The sequence below is a fragment of the Neovison vison genome, chromosome 7 (assembly GCF_020171115.1).
Source record: "Neovison vison isolate M4711 chromosome 7, ASM_NN_V1, whole genome shotgun sequence".
Taxonomy (NCBI): Eukaryota; Metazoa; Chordata; class Mammalia; order Carnivora; family Mustelidae; genus Neogale; species Neogale vison.
In genome coordinates, this window is record NC_058097.1 from 9440182 (window position 1) to 9453693 (window position 13512).

At 45.4% G+C, this 13512-nt stretch overlaps 1 protein-coding gene across 1 annotated transcript in view; it reads right to left on the minus strand.

Annotated features, from left to right (window-relative positions):
- Positions 1-2552: 2552 nt before the first annotated feature.
- The window catches only part of VAT1L (vesicle amine transport 1 like), a 137376-nt gene continuing 126416 nt past the window's right edge, over positions 2553-13512 (minus strand). The window contains exons 8-9 of the mRNA XM_044255684.1: positions 7236-7319; positions 2553-5144 (exon numbers count right to left, since the gene is read on the minus strand). Of these exons, the coding sequence (XP_044111619.1) occupies positions 5046-5144; positions 7236-7319 (183 nt within the window). The 3' untranslated portion in view covers positions 2553-5045. The remainder of the gene's footprint in view (positions 5145-7235; positions 7320-13512) is intronic.

Sequence of the window (13512 nt, forward strand, 5' to 3'; positions counted from 1 at the left end):
CACAGAGTCCCAGATCTTCTGGCCCCAGTGATGAGACCTGAAATTTGGCAGGAAGACCACAGTGAAGGAACTCATCACAGCGAAGGTTGGGTGAAGGGAGGCATTTTGGCCATCTATGTTCAGAAACCATATTCTCCAAGTCAGGAGACGAATTAACAAAATAAAAGGTGAAACAAAGCACCTGAGTGGCTCAGTGGGTTAAGTGGCTGACTTCACCTCAGGTCATGGTCTTGGGTCCTGGGATCGAGCCCTGCATCGACTCTCATGGGGCTCCCTGCTCAGTGGGGAGTCTGCTTCTCCCTCTGCCCCTACCCCTGGCTCATGCTCTCTCTCACTCACTCGCTCTCTCATAAATAAGTAAAATTGGTAAAAAAAAAAAAAAAGAAAAAAAAAAAGAAAAAACAGAAAGGGTGGTGTGATGGGCTAGCTGGAGTGGGGAAGTAGTTAGTAAGCCTGGACTATGGTTGCTGGAAAGCTTCAACAGCATCCCCCTTTGACTTTCGAAGAAAGAGCAAATTCTCTGGAAGAGTTCCAGTAGGAGCTGTGAGAATTTATGTGTTCCAGACCCCCTTGCTGCTCCTCCACATCCTAGTGGCTTCTTGCGGCTGTTCATCCAAGGACATTGTCTGGCCATGGTAATGTGCATGAGTCACACAAGGGGAAGGTCAGGAGCATCAGGGCATCAACACAGTTGTTAGAAGCAGCCCGCTACTCATGATGCACGGGGATTGATGGATAATATGACAACTTCCTCATCTTTCAAATGAGAAAACTCGGGGACCTGTTTACCTCTCCCACGGTGGTAACTTGCTCATCAACACACCCTGAGCTGGCTTCTTCCCTTTCCTGTTCTATAGTCTTCTTCCCTGAGCTGTGCTTCTTGGAATCACCTCCCAATGCTGCTGCTGGTACTCAGGTCCTTGCTCTGACACTCAGTGTCTGATTCCGTAGGACCCAAAGCAGGACAGCAGAGAATCGAGGTACTTGATGTCCCACTGGAGCTATATTTAGGCTTATCTCCTATCCCTGTTTGCACTGAACCCCACATTTACTCTTGGTAATCACCGCCATGCCCGAACTTTCAGGCCATACCACCACCTCACACCCTTGTTCCTTTCCACAGAAATCCAGGATCATCGGCTTGGCATTCGGAGACCTCCACACCTGGTACTGGCTTCCCATCGTGCCTTTCTCCTGTCCCACTCTATCCCCATGTGTGGATTTCAGATCCACTGTTCTCCTCTCCACTCCTCAGTATGCCCTTCAGAAGCTCTCACCTCCTTGCCTCTCCACAAACGTTTCCCTGTGCCTCAGAAGGCTTTTGAAAGATTTACCTCCATTACCACCCAAACCTCATTCACAGTGCTGAAAAGAATCGCTGTTCCCCATTCTGAGTTGTAAGCGAAGGTGTGGATTTTAGTTTAGATTCTAGTTGCTGGGTTGTGTTTAAATGGGACAGTGTACCAGCGCTGGCTAAGTGAGACCGTGAGATTTATACAGAGTATGTGAACATTGTATCAGATTATGTAAGAAAATCCTTTGTGCAGGCACTTTGAAGGAATTTCACTGACAATGTAAGTAATATTTCTCCCTTGCAAATTCAGGTTTACGTGTCTGTGGCATTTTATTGACATGGGTCTTGGGTCTATTTTTTTGGCCTCCTGCTGAGAATATGGGAAACACAGTAAAGACTCCCTAATCATGAATTCTCTTTCATGAAATCTTAGCCTTGAGGATTTACTGTTGTGTATCTCTTTGATTACCTTGAGGATATTAGATCATGAAAATGAAAATGGTTGAGATGTATGAGGGGTTTTTTTGTTTTTGTTTTTTGTTTTTGTTTTTGAGAGAGAGAGAGAGATGTGTGAGTTTTAAAATCAGTACCTCACTGAACACTAGGATGGAGGGCTAGGAAAAAAAAATGCTTCTTGATATGCATGTTATTTGCTACAAAGCAAAACAAGTTTACAAACATATCCTTGAAATCAGAGGAAACAATATATGAAGAGTTTCTAGGGAACAAGGGATGGTCATTTAAAATGTACCATATTTCACCCTATTTAAGCCAAGAAACATGATAGGATGATTAAGAGCATGAGTTCTAGCTTGGCTAGAAATCCTGGCCCTACCACTTACTAGCTGTGTGATCTTGGCCAAGTGCAAAAACCTTAATCTTCGGTCTTGTCACCTATAAAATGGGCTGTTGGCAGGGTAGGCAAGTTAATGTAAATATTATTTAATTTTATGTAGGTCTCTTAACAGCATATGTAAGTACCTTATAAGCACCATTATAGTTATTGTTGTTTTTATATGATGTCTTTAGTAGTTACGTTATTTAGTGGTTATACTTTCTTGCTTGGGTGAGTTCGAATGTTTCTTTTAAAGGCTCATCTCATCTTGACTCCTATTTTCTCTACAGTCTTTAGTTTTTCATTTGAAAATTCTGTCACATATATTTTTTTTTTCTTGTTTAGTCACCCCCTTCTTCCATTTTAATAGTGGGGCTGCTTTTCCAACAACTATTTAAGTGGAGTCACCAATGCCAGGCGAGGTTATGCTATGCTGAATACTTTATTTATATATTTTATGTAAACATAATTTGCTTTGTAGGCACAATGTAACAAAAGCTCTAAAGCCACAAATACGTTAGACAATGTTTCAGTTCACTCCAATCAAGTTTAAATGACAGAGAAGCCTTCACAGTTCCTTTAAGGCAAACTGAGACTTTCTTTATACTTCCTTCAGAAAACCAATCACGTGACAGGAAGAAGGTGCTTAAAACGAGAGTGCATTAAACGACTAATTTTGGCATTTTTCTTTCTCCTGTTCCTCATGGCGTAACTGGACCTTGATAGTCAAACTCTAGTTTACTCTTCTGACTTGGTATTCTGAAGAGACAAAAGGGTTTTCTTTAGCCAACTGCCATTACTTGTGATGACTGTATTAATTTTGCTGGTTGAAAAACAGATTTGGGGAAGCATGATTTTTTTTTAACGCCTCTCCTCTGGACAGAGCAAAGGCCTTTTGGATTCCCACTCCCCTCGCAGAGGACAGCCCTGATTTGGCCAATGTCTCTTTGTTACCCCAGCCCTAGAAAATGCCATTTCTGTCCAGCTCACCAAGAATGTCACTTGGGTAGTGGTTCTTCTTAAAACCTCATTATCAGCTTGGTTAGGGGAGAAATATGACCAATAACACAGTGTTTAGTGAAAGTGTGTGTGGGGGGGGTGGGGGAGGTGATAAACCTCCACATTATCTTTCTGAGTGGCCCAGAAATGCAATATTGGTGAGTCCTGGGGTATGAACAGATGATGTGAGTATCTTCTTCTGAGATACTCTCTTCTCTCTGCTCATCAGATGGCAGCACCCTTTCTTGTCCCCATATTTTACATGTATATTTGCAATGAGGAGAAACTCCCTTCAGATAAATATTTGGCATAAATAAGTCACCAAAACAAGCTTAGGATAGGAAAGAAGAACATGATTAATGAGGTGATATTTGTTACAAAAGGAATTTGGAAATAAAAAGGTAATTGCTGGAATGCATTCCTTCCCATCATTTGGGGTTGGGTCTTCCCTAAGGCTCGCTGGTGGAGAGATGGGGCAGTCAGGAGCCCTCCAAGGTCTTCCAGAAGACAAATGAAGGAGGAGGTGCTGATCACGTGGGCTCCTTGGGTCTCCAGCTTGGTTTGTGAGTGAAAGAGTCACCCTTTGAGCCAAAGTGAGAGGAGGGAATAAGGACCCCCTTGTGGAGACATTGAGCCTCTCTCTCATCCTTCAGGGGAACTGTTCACCTCAAGACATGTGGTGCAGCAGGGTATGGGGTTTCTTAAGAGTTTAGGAGCTGGAAAATTAGACAGTGGTATATAATCAAGTAGTTTGATCCCTGAATTCCAAAAAGCAGGGGCTTCCAAAGAGCCTGCACCATAATTTTATATTTTAGAGGAGAGGAACTGCACATTTGGCATCAGATACTGAACATCAGCTGATTGTATCGCTAGAGTTTGTTACATGTCAGAACATGCTTTGGCAAGAAAAGAGATACTCATTGATTTTTTTTTTCTTTTCCTAATATGGTCTACAAGGGAGGTCTTCCTTGGGGGATCCTCGGCCAAGGCAGCTGTTAACTACCTGGAATTGAAAGAGCGAAATCGGTAACGCCCATGGGAGTGTGCAAACGTAGGCAAATCTCAGTAATGACTTCTGAAATAGTCCCACATATGTTGAGTTTTCTTGAAATTAATAGAAAACCTATATGGTGGGCAGGGAGGAGGATTTTGCTCATGAGACCTGGTTTCAGAGGAGAAGTCTCTGGGGCCGATACTCAGACTCATGCTGTTTGTTGACCCATCTTCTGTCCTGAAAAATCCACATCTACTTTCCTGTGTTGATGGTTAAAAACCCATGAATGGATCAAGCATCAGCGTCTGAGAGGAGAGTGGTTCAACCTTTTTGACCAATAAATAACTGAATGGATACAAAGAAGTTGCCTCCTAAATGGGGAGAGGGAAAGTACTATTTGGAGAGATCCTAAATGTATAGGCTTACAAAAGCACCTCCTGGCCTACCCTCCTTCTGCCAGCCACATTGGCAAGTGCCCTTGTCAGAATCATGGATGCCTGGCAGCAAAAAGTGTCATTGGCCTGAAGAATTCTAGGATCTGGACAGTGCTTTTATGATAACACCTTTCAATCCAAACTTGTCTTTGCCCATGTCTGGTCTCGTAGGCATTGGGCCTGTGGGCTCGTATTAATTTGCAAGGCTGTTCTAGAACTGTCAAGAAGGACCCAAAGATGGATGGTTTTGAAGTAGGGGAGAGGGGAGAGTGTAATACACAGATGGGGGAGGGACATAATACTGCATGGGATGGGCTTGGCACTTAATTTCAGAAACAACAGTGATCAACAGCTTTTAGCTCAGCTGACTGCAGACAAACACAACACACAGTGGACTACAGCATTTGTTCACTGGGGCACAGAAGAGCTTTCTTGACTGGCTCCTCTTGTTCCAAACCATCCTTCACATTCTCCTGCCTGGTTCCTGGGTTACTGGATAAAGGGCATCCGCTCCTTGTTCTCACTGTCCCCTTCATGGTCCTCCTCCTCTTCTCCTGCCTCGCTGGTCTCTGTGCTGTCGTTGGCCATCTGCAAGTCAACAGAGGATGTTTTAGAGGGTCTGCAGGCTGTCTCTTACCTTCTCCGTGCATCTGAGGAAGGCCCCTTGGGAAGGACTTCTTTGAGGGCTAAGAGTTAGGGTCGCTTTCTTCCCCAGGAAGGCAGTGTGGTGCTGGCTGTCTGATGTTGGGTGTCCTGAGAAGCAGACTCTTGAGATAAGGATTTAAGTGCAAATATTTAGAATTTGGGAGATGATTCCAGGAAGCACAGGTAAGGAGGGAGGAGATGAGGCAGAAAAGGCAGGGAAGTCGGCACAGGGCGTGTTAGTAAGCAGGCTCCTATTGTGGGCAGCTGGGGCTCAGTTGTGCTGGGGACCACTGGGAGCCAGTGAGTCATGCTGGGGACCACTGGGAGCCACATCTCACAGTTACTCCACATGAGGGGTAAGAAGCCAGGGAGTGGCCATGGTGGGTTATCTCCCCAACATCTCTGGCCAGTTGTGTACATACTGTCCAAACAGGTTCCTGTGGCTGGAGGCTCTCAGAGGGGTCAGGTGCTGGGGGAATGGGGACACTCATAGCATCCACAGCACAGACTGGCCAGGGTTCAAATCCTGATGCCGTCACTTCCTAAGAGCCAGAACAACTAACAGCCGTGTGTATCTACTTTGTTGTCTACATCACCACCATTGGAATGTCCTTCCGTGAAGATGTGTACTTTGGTTCTAGCCAAAGCCTCATAAGAGCCCTCCTGAGATTGCGGAACAAGGTCCACCGCATATGCCAACGCAGGCCTTGAGCTCTTACACTCAGAGTTGGGCTTTTCAGCTCCTCCTCACAGACCCGCATGGTCAAAGAGGCCTTCATAGAGCTTGAGGGCCCAAGAGGACCTCATGTGTTATGGAGACAGGCAGGAGGCTGATGCTAACTCTCCTGCTTAAAAGCAACAAACTCTCTAGGATGGCTCTAGATCTCTTCTACTGGTAGGGTAAAATAGATCTGGTCAATGTGTTTAACATAGGTCCACAGAAAACCTGTGGCCTAGCCCCATTCCCCCTGGTTCCAACCCTTCATCTGCCTTTAAACATTTGCTGGCAGAGTCCTGGGACTTAGGAAGCACTTAATAAACAAAGTACCTATTGTTATCAATCACTTGCATTTTGTAAAATGTCCTCTCCTGAAGTCATCCTTCACTGAGTGAAATGACTATCATCCCTGAACTACATTAAGTTTACAAAACCCAAGGAAACACTTAAACAAAACAAAACAAAATGGAAACACACGCGCGTGCGCACACACACACACACACACAGTAAAACATGTAAAGATTTTAGTTCTTTCTCTTTTACGAATGCCTCATGCAGGTTTAAAACTAAACAGGTGTGAAAGCAAACATTAAAAAACCCTTCTTAAGTATTTTCTTTGTTAAACCTTCCCTAGAACTTAGTATGAACCAGCCAATGCCTTATTTGTATCACTCCACCTGACTTGTGAGAACTGATCGATCTGTAGTTTATGTGGATACTGAAGACGGAGCGGCGGAAAAATCGCCCAGGGTCTCACACGGGAGATCAGAGCCAGGTTTCAAATCCACGCGGTCCGATGGCACTCTGTGTTGACCACCACACTACATTGCCCGCCACTTACAAGCGGCCCTTGCAAGAGGGCTAGGGTGGGAGCAGGACATGCTTCACTCCTGGTGGGATCCCTGGATGTGAGGGTGTCATCCTGACTAAAGGAAGCGAAATCAGTGCAATCATCAGGAGGCTTCTCAGAGGCAGGTGGTGTCCTTCTGTTGAAGATGTGAATGCGAATGTATTCGATGTACCAGGAATCCCTCCCACTTATGGCAGCCAAGAGACAGCACTTGCAGTGGACACAGATCCGTCCTGTCCTTTCCTGACTGTCCTCAGATTGCTCCTGAAACGCTCTCACTGGAGCATCTTCCTTTCGGTGTTAGCCCGTGTCCCAGTTCTGGGACTCCTCGCTCATTTGCACAATCATCTGATTACGCTGGTCTGCCGCAAGCCGGAACTGCTTGCATTTCCCCCTACCTGACCCGTGCCAGCACCGGATAGGCCCTTTTGTGTTGAACTGAGCGGACCCTCTGCTTTTGACTCACCAGTGGAGTCGGGGTCTTCTCTACATCGAGAATTAATTTGCCGATGTTCCCCCGGTCGTGGATCCGTTGCATGGCCTCCTTCACCTGAGAGGAGAAAAAGAGAAGCAATGGTTGGGTGAGAAATCGCCCAGGTGGAAAAGCCAAACCACTCGCTGCCCACGTGGGGGCGCTGTGGTTCAAGGTTAGCCGCTAAGCCAGCAAAGGTTTGAACAGTGGGTGCAAGAGCTTGGGCAAGCAACTTGGTCTTGTGGGTCTAAGGACTGAAAGTGATAGTTCCTGCAAGAAGAGGAAATTTGCTTAAAAAACAAAAGTCGGGGTGGGGTGGGATTGGGCGGGTAGGGAGGAGAGTACCGTGAAGTTCTAAGAGACACAGGGCACATCAGCCAGAGTAAATTTTGACCAGTAAAAATTTTTTTTTTTCAGAGTCAGTTGTGCCCTGCTTACCAAAATGGTACATAACTCTGATTCATAGTTTAACCAAAATGGCCCATTGCCTAGGCTAACCGATACTCAGGAAAATTCCTTTTGGTTATTCCTGGTTATTGGCTGGAAATTTTGTTTCCACCAAAGTAGAGATTTCTCCAGAATAGTATTCTCCCCAGAGAAGAAGCCCTAGTTTTCCTTTAAATGATAGGGGCTTGTCAAATCAAGTCCCTCTAAAAAAGGCAGGCATGTGCCTTCATCAGATTTGCACTTGAGCATTTCATTCTGTGGCTGTGCAGAGAATGAGCTGTTGGGAGTGCTTTGAGGATAAAATGAGACAAGGAGAGGGTACTACTACCTAACACTTGGCATGAATGGGTCCTCCACATCTCTTAGTGAAATCTAAATGGAAACACATCTCTTAATTTAAAAAAAAAGTTACAAGAGACCTACCCTAAATATTTTTCCTAAAGTCTCAGATTTTTAAATATTTTTGTTCACTCATTCAGTCCACAAAATATTCATCAAATGTTCTTGTAAGCTAGACACCATGGTTTTTGTTTGTTTTTGTTTTGTTCTAAGTAAGCTAGGATGTCTGTCTTGGAGCAATTCAGTCTGGGGCTGATGGAGTAGTGTTTGCTTCAAAAAACCAAAGCTCTCTTCTCATTTGGATAAAAACTTGACAGAGCCATTAAAATGTGCATACTCTAATTGCTTTTCTGGGACTTATCCTAAAGACATAATCCAAATTGTGGGGCGGGGTGGGGGGGACTTGCCACACGAAGGATATTCAATCACAGCTTTGCTTTTAATGGCAAAATACTGAAGCGACTTGTATATCAAAGAATAAGGGAATGGTTAAGTAAACCACGGCTCTTACATTTGTCAGTGGAATAGAAATATTATGTCGCTATTAAGCTCCTAATTATTGAAGAACATACAGCAGGATTAAAAGCCTTCATAATATTGCTAACTGAGAAAACCGAGATGCATGTTTTTATTTACATCCCCATAATACCATGGACATCCTAAAATATCTAGAAAGGGATTTGGATATATTATAAAACATTAGGTAGGGGAAATTAGTGCCTTTTAACTCCAAACATTGCTATTTGATTATGAAATTCAAATCAGTATTTAATATAAGTTAAATGCATCTTTAAATGTAGTCTTTGGAAAACCTAGCATTGGTTAGCATCAGCTTCTTTTATAGACTGTTAATCTTTAATAGACTGTTAAACTTCCTGACCCTAATACATACGCCAATATATTTCTTTTATTTCCGTGATGAACACTGCTTTTCAAAATGCTGTCACGTCTGGTCATAACAGCTATTTACTGAGAATGTGTCAGTATCATGGCAGACAGCTTCCGAAATGGCTCCCAACCGTCCTTTCCTCCTGACACTTAACAGCCATGTAATAATCCGCTTCCCTTGAATGTGGGCTGGACTCCTAACTTGCTTCTGACCAGCAGAATATAGCAAAAGCGATGGGATGTCACCTCTAAGACTAGGTTATAAAAGACGGATTTCTGTCTGGTAATCTCTCTCTCTGACTCTTCTTGCCTTCTTCCTCCGATGACACAAACTGCCCTGTTGGAGCTGCCCTCCAGAGAGGACCGCATGGCAAGAAACTGAGGGAGACCTCCCACCCACAGCCAGTGAGGAACCAATACACTCAGTCCAAAAACCCACGAGGAACTAGATCCTACCAGCAACCAATGGGAGAGCTCAGAAGCAGATCCTTCCCCAGTTATGCCTGGAAATGGGACTGTATCCCTAGCTGACACCTTGTTTGAAGCCTTGGGAGATCCTAAGCTGAAGGAACTAGCTAAACCATGCCCAGATTCCTCACCCACATAAAGTATGATCAGAAGTGTTGTTGTAAGCCTCTACATTTTGGGGGTAATTTGTTGTGCTGCAGTAGATAAGTAGCCTTCTTATTTTCCCTACATAATTCTTACCTTGCAAGATCTATATTACACCCATTTACAGGTAAGTACCTTGAGACTCAAAGATATAAACAATTCGTCTAAAGATGATATGGCTATCAGTGCCAGAATCGTGGCTTAAACTGTGGTTTGTCAGACTTCAAAACCGATGCTTTTTCCAGTTCACCCAGACTGTGTTTCATCTGATTCTCAAAGGCAGAGGAAGGTGGTAGGTAATGTCTCACATAATGACTTCCCAGAATTCAGTTGTGGATTACCCTGGCAAGTCATTAAGCACCTGGTAACTCCTTGGAGATTGAGAACAATTTTTGTGCTGCTTTTCCAATAAAACAGAGCCCACGGAAACTGAAAAGCTGTTTTCCTACCAGTTAAAGCTTATTGTGATGCTAGAAAAAAAGCCCCCTGAAGGGCTGGCTCTAATCTGCATATTTTGGGGACATTTCTTTCTTTCTTTCTTTAAGGTTTCGTTTATTTATTTGAGAGAGAGAGAGAGAGCAAGCGCCCAAGTGGGAGGGGCAGGGGGAGCCCGGGAGAGAGACTCTCAGGCAGACCCCGCACTGGGAGTGGAGCGGCCATGGGGCTCAGTCCCAGGACCCCGAGATCATGACCTGAGCCGAAACCAAGAGTCGGACGTTTAATCAGCTGTGCTACCCAGGGGGCCCTGCGAAATGAACTGATTCCTTGAAATTTCTTCTGTGGGGGACAGAGAAAGGGTTAGGAGCCTTCCTAACAGGTGACTGAAGTGGTCTGATCCCCAGCCATGCTGTCTGCCTTGACATCCTCTTACGCTGCTCTTAGCGTGTGAAAGAGTCCTTTTGATGACAGCTTAGAGGAAAGAATTACAATCTTTTGAGCAATTCTTTTTTTTTTTTTAAAGATTTTATTTATTTATTTGACAGAGAGAGATCACAAGTAGGCAGAGAGGCAGGCAGAGAGAGAGAGAGGAGGAAGCAGGCTCCCTGCTGAGCAGAGAGCCCGATGCGGGACTCGATCCCAGGACCCTGAGATCATGACCTGAGCCGAAGGCAGCGGCTTAACCCACTGAGCCACCCAGGCGCCCCTGAGCAATTCTTTACCTGGCATAGTATGAGACTTTGCTTAATGTATGAGGTGCATAGGTTGCTTTCGATCTGCACACCTCGGGTTCACAGAAGAGAAACCCAAAGGTGAAAATCGAAGGAATCTGCCCCCGGTCACCATCTGAAAGGTGGGTAGAACCACTTGGAACCGTTTGGTTGTTGAGAGAGCCGTTCCCCCTTTTCAGGACTCTGGACAAAACCTGGGACAGGGGGGCACCTGGGTGGCTCAATAGGTTAAAGCCTCTGCCGTTGGCTCTGGTCACGATCTCAGGGTCCTGGGATTGAGTCCCACATGGGGGGGGGGGGTCTCTGCTCAGCAGGGAGCCTGCTTCCTCCTCTCTCTCTCTCTGCCTGCCTCTCTGCCTACTTGGGATCTCTGTCTGTCAAATAAATAAATAAAATCTTAAAAACAAACAAACAAACAAACAAACACAAAAAACTGGTAAAGGGCTCTGCCTCTGCTCTCCAAAGCTGCCCTCTGATAATCCCATCATCACAAGGTAGGGTCTGCAAAAAGAGACCTTGCTCCCAAATTACCAGTTTATAAACTGAGCCACCTCAGTAGGTGACAGTGCCCAAAAGCTGGTGATGGTGACAACCTCCAGAAAGCTGCTTGTTCTCTCTTGGGGCTGGCGTTTTTCGAAGATACACTTCTGCTTAAAACCTTTTCCCGTTACATTCGGATAAAAGCCTAGTACACCTGCACTGCCTAATGCAGGAGCCACGAGTCACGGGGGCCACTGGACCCTTGAACAGGGGCCACCACAGACTTCAGTGTAAACCAGCTGGCCACCTTCAAAGACCTAATAAGACAGACTATGCCCTGTCTGGTTCAGAATTGTTGACATGCATCACATATTGCAAGGATAAGGTGTTAAATATTCTGGGTTAAGTAAAACATATCACTAAAGTGAAAAGTAAAACTGTGAGGACATTACTTTTTATCACAATTTTACTCTTAATTTTCTGAATGTGATTACAACAAAACTGAAAAATTCATGAGTGGCTCTCATTGGACTTCTGCTGGACAGCACTGGACTTGATCTTCCGGAGCTAACGTCGGGTCGCTCTTTCTGGTGTCACTGCTTTCTCGTATACCTCCCCCTCTCCAGCCACTGGAGACCTGAAGCTCCCTGGGCTTCTCGGTTGGGTCCCTTTGTATAGACTGGGCTCCTTCCTGGAGTGCGCTGGTCCTGGAGCTCGCTCACATTTGTCCTGTGGCTGGTTTAGATGCGAACCCTTGGAAGCTGCTCTGCATCCCCCACCCCAGCCCCTCGCAGTTCAGGCCAAGTCTCCTTTGGGCTCCCATGGCACCTTGGGCCAGCTAGTAATGCCACCCTTACCCCAGTTTGGAACGTAGCCCCTCTTCTCTACAGTACAACTCTCTAGACCAGCGTCGTGCAGTAGAAATAGGAAGTGACCTACAGAGGTTCTAAAATTTCTCTAGTTACTCCCATTAACAAATGTAAAAGGAAACTGCTTAAGTTAATTTTAATAATATATTTTCTTTAACTAAATCTATTCAAAATATTATCACTTCAGTATACACTCAATATAATAAAGTCTCAATGAGATATTTTATATCCCTTTTTCCTCCTTTTTGTTTTTAAAATTTTTTAAATATTTTATTTATTTATTTGACAGAGACAGAGATCACAAGTAGGCAGAGAGGCAGGCAGAGGGGGTGCGGGAAGCAGGCTCCCTGATGAGCAGAGAGCCCGATGTGAGGCTGGATCCCAGGACCCGGAGATCACGACCTGAGCCGAAGGCAGAGGCTTAACCCACTGAGCCACCCAGGCACCGCTTTTTCCCCTTTTGTACAGTGTTTGGAATCCAGGGGATACTTGACACTTACAACATGTTTCAGTTCAGATGAGCCACTCTTCAAGTGCCCAGTGGCTGCGCGTAGCTCACGTTGACCATACTGGAGAGCGCAGCTCCAGATGGTAGGACAGTGGCACCAACCTCAGGGACCCCAGTGCACAGGACTATTATATGACGGCCTCTAGAATGAATGAATGAATGAATGAATGAGCAAGTGGGTATGTGGAGAGAGTGAGATCCATGTGGCTGAGCCACACAAGAGGTTTCTGTTCCATCTGGCCCTCATCCCAGAGCCCCTGGCCCAGGAAGCTGCCTCTTGGTGGCCTGCTCAGTGCTGTCTGGGTGGCCTAGTGGAGTCTGTTTGTCATCAGGGCCATGGTCCCTCACCTCCAGTCTGAGATACGACTGCCAGCTGTGCAGCTGGCCATATTTGGTGTTGGCAGCTGGATTTTCCAGGGCTAGGGATCCTGCTGGTGTCCCATCCAGACAGTGGGAGGAAATTTGAGTCACATCATTAAAACATCTCACGATGCCAGGATCCTGAGCACAGAGGCTGCCTGAGCAGCCTGTTTTCTGATACTTCCTGTCCTTGGGAGGCTACCTTGGTGCCATCCGAAGTGGATGGTGGGAGCAGGCAGTGAGATCACCACCAGGCTCCGCTCTGACTCATCGGGTCATTCGGCAGCTGCTTCATCTCTGCTCCTCACCTTCTTAATACGTTCAGCACAAACAGCTCTCCATCCATCATGCAGCCACTCACTCAAACAATGCCAAAGCCCGTTCAGGAGCTGTGTATAACGGATGAAACAGATATGCTCTCTCTGTCCTGACGTCCTCACAGTTTTGCTTATTAAATAGGTTAATCATAGTAAAAAGAATCTCACAATTAAAAAAATGTGTTCTTGATCTGTTTATTTAGCCCCTGTGGATCGCAACCCATCCGAATCGATCCTGTACCATTGGTTCCTGCTCCAACAAAGTCCGCTGGCATTCAAGAT